At 47.0% G+C, this 6,001-nt stretch overlaps 2 protein-coding genes across 2 annotated transcripts in view; one reads left to right on the plus strand and one right to left on the minus strand.

Annotated features, from left to right (window-relative positions):
• The window catches only part of LOC119291917 (ABC transporter G family member 45-like), a 21,554-nt gene extending 15,553 nt beyond the window's left edge, over positions 1-6,001 (minus strand). The window contains exons 1-2 of the mRNA XM_037570728.1: positions 5,619-6,001; positions 5,417-5,537 (exon numbers count right to left, since the gene is read on the minus strand). Coding sequence (XP_037426625.1) covers positions 5,417-5,537; positions 5,619-5,743 — 246 coding nt within the window. The 5' untranslated portion in view covers positions 5,744-6,001. The remainder of the gene's footprint in view (positions 1-5,416; positions 5,538-5,618) is intronic.
• On the plus strand, positions 3,068-5,318 carry LOC119291918. Its single transcript, XM_037570729.1, has 2 exons — positions 3,068-3,603; positions 5,062-5,318. The coding sequence occupies exons 1-2, from the start codon at positions 3,256-3,258 to the stop codon at positions 5,074-5,076; spliced, it is 363 nt and encodes a 120-aa protein (XP_037426626.1). The 5' UTR covers positions 3,068-3,255; the 3' UTR covers positions 5,077-5,318.

The raw sequence follows: 6,001 nt of genomic DNA on the forward strand, positions 1-6,001 counted from the left end.
GGGATTTTCATTGCAACTCCACCATGGCACCGTCGGCCAAGCGATGCTCCATCACAGCAGCGGCGACCTTCGGCGATGTTCCATTGCAGCTCCACCGCGACACCGACGTTGCTGCAAGTGGCCGACGGCGACCGCTGCTCGCTCGAATGTACGGTAGCGTCTGCTATGGAGCGGTTTTGTCTCTGCTAATGCTACGGGGCTGCGGGTGTGCTGCGATGCGGGGATACAAACTGATGGCCTCGATTAATCGCATCAGATGGTAGATAAGGCGGCTGATAACTATCAGCAAGTTATCAGCCGGATGACGCCTAGCAGGCGCCTTAGATAATACTGACAGTCTTCTTTTTTTCAAGCAATTCCACCACCTTTCAATTTGAAGAAAAAAAGGGTGTTACACATATTGACGTGAGGACTTTTGGAGTGGTTAGCCAAAGGGAAACGTTTGGAGCCGGCAGTCCGGCCAAACTCTGCGCCGGCTCAGACGCCACGCTGGCTCACGCGCCCACAAAAACAAACCGCCCCCGCGCGAGACGCATGTACATGGTGGGTCCCACCGTGAAACTGCTCTTTCTCCTTTCCTCTTTCTTCTACCTCCAGCCATCGTGACTATGCTCCTCCATAGCCTCCTCAAACCTGCTTGCAACCTCCTTCAAACTCTCCACCGGCGGCGAAGTGCTACCACCGGCCGGCGAGATGTTGCATCTCTGCTCTACTGGCCGGCAGGAGCGTAGAAAAACTGCAGCTCACAGTTTTGATGGTGCTGGAACCGTGGTGCAGAAAAGTTGCAAGCCCCATGTCAACGGCGGCGACGGAGAAGAAAAATTACCGGCGACCGACGACAAGACTTTTGCTGGAAACGGTCAAGTTTTTTGTTGCAACCGTCGCCATATTTTGCTACTACTCGCGACGGATTTTGTTCATCTATCACGGCAGAGCTGTGATCTACTACGGCGGTAGCTTTTCTTGTTGCAACGTCGTTGGATTTTGCTACTACCGGCAAGGGATTTTGCTGCATCCATCATGATGGAGCTGCGACTGGTGGTCGGCGGCGAGATGAATTGCTACAACCGTTGTTGGATTTTGTACTACCGTTGAGGGATTTTGCTACATCCATCATGGCGGAGTCGCGACCCCTGACAGCGGCGACGACAAATTGCTGCAACCGTCGTTCGTTTTTGCTACAACCGGCGTCTTTTTGTGCTACATCCATAAACGACGTCAACTCTTGGCCATTGCTCACGTAACCCCATGCAGCAAGCTTTGACAACAAGGGGGAAGGCGACGACCCATCGTGGTGCTGCAACCATGGAGCTTCCCGTCGAGCTGCCGCCATCGCACCTGAGCTGCCACCCACGGGGTGCAGGCAGTTGCATGCATGGAGCTGGAGAAACGTAGACGGCAAGGGCAGCGACCAGCGGCGAGGGCGGCGACCGACGGTGAGGAAAAACGAGGAGGCGAGGCGAGGCGGTCCGCGCGTGTGAGGTGGTCATCTCCCCTTTTTTCCGTGTGGGAGGTTGAAGAACGAAGGAGGATGAGGTCAGATCTGGCGGTTATGGGCGTTTAGATCGTATGGTGGCTGCAGGCAGACCGGCCGAAAAACTGGGCCGGTGCGCCGGCGCCTAGCGCTGCCCTTAGCCGAAAGGACTTCAAAAATAATGACACTAGGGCTACTCGCGGACGAGAAAACAACTATAGATCCGTGCATGTGAATATCCTCCAACTCTCCAATGCAATGTGCCACCTCGCGGTATGTCGTAAATACCTATTGTGACTAATGTGCCAACTCCTTCAAGTAAACACAATTGGATCTTCATAATTATGCTTAGTTGATTACTAATAGGACCACGAGGTTAAGTCTTCAAGTCAACTGCCTACAGCTACTCTGTTTTTTTTGTGTGCCTTAATTTGGCGGATCTGTAGGTCCAGATCCGAAATCGGATCTTCACGTCAATTAATCTTGACGTTTTTTTTTTGCGAGATTAATCTTGATGTTTTTGGCCTTAATTAGGAGCTGGAGTGTTAGCTTCCAAAAAAAAAGGAGCTGGAGTGTTTTTTATTTCACTTATCTATTGAGCGATGTAATGTGATCGGATCTGTAAGTCTGCACGTAACTACTCCAGATCCGAAATGTGATCGGAGCATGACCCATAGATCCGAAATGCGATCGGATCGTGTTGTCTCGTAATATCCTGGATTATTAGCTGATGGTTGTCCTGCCCAGAAGACCCTACCGCTAGAGTGCAGCTAAATAGCTCTGTGGCTTGATTGGAGCAAAAACCAGTTATATCAATTTTTTTCAAGCAACTACTTCTTCCGTCCCAAAATAAGTGTCACTGATTTTGTACAAAGTTGCACTAAGTCTGCAACATTTATTTTGGGACGGGGGAGTATTTTTTATCAACATATGGTCATGTTATTTGTGTTTTTAATCGACACATGCCATGTTTAGCACTCTGTCTTGTGATTAATAAGAGTTGGCTAAATCAGTGCTCCCTAATTTAGTCTATCCTAGTGTATAAACAATAATGGCTTCAGTAGAAAGCAATGCTTTGTTGGAGAGAAATAGTTGGATAATGTTTTTTTCTTGTTTGGTAAGCCTTACCTATCAATCAATTCATCCCAGAAGATCCCGCCCACAGTGCAGCTAAATAGCTCTGTTTAAGGTAGGCCTTTTTTATATTGGTGTTTCCTGTTTAAGGTATGTCTGGTTGGGGCGAACCTATCTGTATCAACATTTATTTGAGCAACTATCTGTACCAAACAACACGTGGTCGTGTTTTTATTTTGTTTTTGATGGACATGTGGTCGTGCTCTTTTTTAGGTACAATAATATCCCAAAAGCTTCTTCACTGCGGCCAACCAACTTGCGTCACGTGACATAGCTGGTTGGCCGTCCTTCACGCGATGCTTAATGGTTTAATATACAGAATCGATAACGCCTGAACGTGCCAGATTTTGTATTTTTCGACCGAATGCGTCCTGACCCAGGAGATCAAAGTGCACAGATCTTGAAGCATATGGGCGCCACGTCATTCACAGTTGACCATTCGGGATGGAGGGAGAACGCCCCGAACGACAACGTAGCACTCCCACACGCCCCACCCACAACACGCGTCACACTACCGCACGGACAACCATATCCATTCCCCACGGGGGGTCTTTGGCCGACGCACCTCGCCGTCGGGCATGGAGGCCACCGCCGCTCCCCAGCTCGATTCCTTTCTCCAGTGAAGCACGGGCTATGGAGGTGTGTCCATGCCGCCGCGGCCTCGGTCGGAGGTGGAGGAGCGACGAGAGGGCTCGCTCGGTGGGCGGCACGGCGAGGCACAAAGTGGAGAGGGAGTGGGCGGCCATGCCGCGGCGAAGAAGAGCACGATGAAGCGGAGCAAGAAGGCACTGACGGTCTGCGATGCTGGGATGGAGGCGCGGAGCACGGTCGGGGGGAGGGGGGACGAGGTAGTGGCGGAGGTCATGGCGGCCGGGGCGGTGAGTTTCGCGGAGCGTCGGGCCGACATGGGGCGACCACGCCGCCGCGTTCCACATGCTGGAGACGATGGCGACCACACCGCCGTGTTGCTCATGCTGCTGGTCGCCAATATAACGGTACCTGCTGCTCACTCCCTCCATCACACATCTACCGACTGAATTTTCTGCATATGTTCTGTTTTTTTGTTGTCCTGTTGAACTAGCTTGTTTAAGTTGCCATCATGTAGTTGATGGAGGAGAGACAATTGCAAACTACATGATGTTTGATGCAGAAATTTAGTTTAAGTTGCCATTGCGAATTTTATAATAAGTTGCCATTGCAAATTTATTTCGATAGCAAATTTTACATTTCTAGAGCATAGCAAATTTTACTATATAGCATCTTTTAAATATACTTGTGAAGCCATGACAATTTTAATTTTATTTCGATAGCAGAAGTACTACATTTTCTATAACACATGGCAACTTCTGTAAAATTGGTGGTCTGATCACATAGTAAATTTGAGAGGGAATTATGTTGTGTAGATTTTTCCATGGCAAATATGCCATTCTTTGTGTACGAAATAAACATATTTACTTGTTTTTTTGTTATTTGTTGTCATTTTCTCAAAAGTTTCCACGTCTCAACATTTTTCCATCTTTAAATTTGCCATGAAAAAAATATTTAATTTAAGATGTTAAAAAACATGGCAAACTTGCCATGGCAAGTTAAGATGTTCAAAACATGAAAACTTGCCATGACAATTCTCAAAACTTGCCATGTCTCAACATTTTTTCATCTCTCAAAATTTGCCATGGCAATTTTATTTAATTAAGATGTTAAAAAAATGGCAAATTGCCATGGCAAGTTAAGATGTTAAAAACCATGGCAAACTTGCCATGTCTCTCAACATTTTCCATCTCTCAAAATTTTCCATGGCAATTTTCTTTAATTAATATGTTCAAAAAACATGCAAACTTGCCATGGCAAGTTAAGATGTTAAAAACATGAAAACTTGCCATGACAAATTTCTCAAAACTTGTCATGTCTCAACATTTTTCCATCTCTCAAAATTTGCCATGGAAATTTTCTTTAATAAAGATGTTCAAAAAATGGCAAACTTGCCATGTCTCTCAACATTTTCCATCTCTCAAAAATTCCCATGGCAATCTTCTTTAATTAATATGTCCAAAAACATGGCAAAGTTGCCATGGCAAGTCAAGATGTTGAAAAACATTTTTCACCGCATTGTTGCCATGATGGCAAATTTCGTATTGTAAACTTCCTTTTTTTTTGCCATCTTGTATCTATATGTATGTAAACTTCACGACAGCCTTTTCGTAGTGTAAACTTCGTAGTGATGGCAACTTTTTGTAGTGTAAAGAAGCGCAAATTGCCATGACTTTCGTCCTTTTTTTGCGCCATTTTTTTTTGAAAACATAAACTTGAGCATGGCAATTTTTTCCGTATAATTGCAAAAGATCATGTCAATTTTTGTTGTGCAAAAGACCCGTGTTTATTAGTCACATATAAAAACTGGGTTTTTACTAGTCGTAACTTAATCTAGGCTTTATTCTTTGTTTTCTTTTTTACAGGAAAGAGGCCTGTAGGGCCTGATGATTGGGGCGTTCGCGCTGGGGTGTTTTCCTCCCGAACGAGTGGGTTCGGTTGATCTTCGTCCGGTAGCGAACGAGTTGTTCGGTCCGGGGTCTCCCATACCGAACGTCAGTGCCTTATCGGGGTCCTTAATATATATTGCCAAACATCCAACTATGTATCCACACAAAATTAAAGCAACTGTTTTTCTTTTGCAAGGAACAAAATATGTATTAACCGAGCATCGGTTTCTTCACCGCTTCCTCTTAATGAATAGTAGCAGCTCTCTTGCTATCTTAAAAAAAACAGCATATACAATTTTTTTTATGATAGTATATATGTAATTATGTATACCTGGGCAGCGTTGACGGCGCAGTTGAGCAGCGTCGGCAGTGCGCGGCGGCCTACGCGCACGTCGGCCTCCACGGTGAGCTCCTCGAACCGTACCTCCACCTTCTCGGAGACGACCCCCATCCTGCGAAACTCTCAGCCCGAACTCATCATCCAACAGAACCGGATGGCTCAATCGATCCTTGCTCAACCGTTGCTTGCGTACCTTTCCTTCTTCTCGCGGAGCATCTGGAGGAAGCGGCGGTTGTCCTCATGGGTGAGCGGCGGCGGCGGCGGCGGCTTGACCCGCACCTCTGGCGCCTGCTCGGCCTCCCTGCTGCACTCCATCATCCTCTCGGAGCCAGAGACGACGCCTCGTTCGGCCGACGGCGGCACTGGCTGCTTGTCCTAGACGCCGTCTCAATGGGCTTGCACGTGCATGGGCATATAGTTTGTGCTTATGAGCAAGGGAAGATATATTTGCGTTTTAAGGTGTTTGAGTACAACCTCATATATATAGAGCGACTTCTAAGAGCACGTGGAAATGCTAGTTAGCAAGGATTGACCACGGAACATTTCCGGCGATGCGCATTCAGTGGGAGGAGACGT

The sequence above is a fragment of the Triticum dicoccoides genome, chromosome 4B (genome assembly GCF_002162155.2).
Source record: "Triticum dicoccoides isolate Atlit2015 ecotype Zavitan chromosome 4B, WEW_v2.0, whole genome shotgun sequence".
NCBI classification, from domain to species: domain Eukaryota; kingdom Viridiplantae; phylum Streptophyta; class Magnoliopsida; order Poales; family Poaceae; genus Triticum; species Triticum dicoccoides.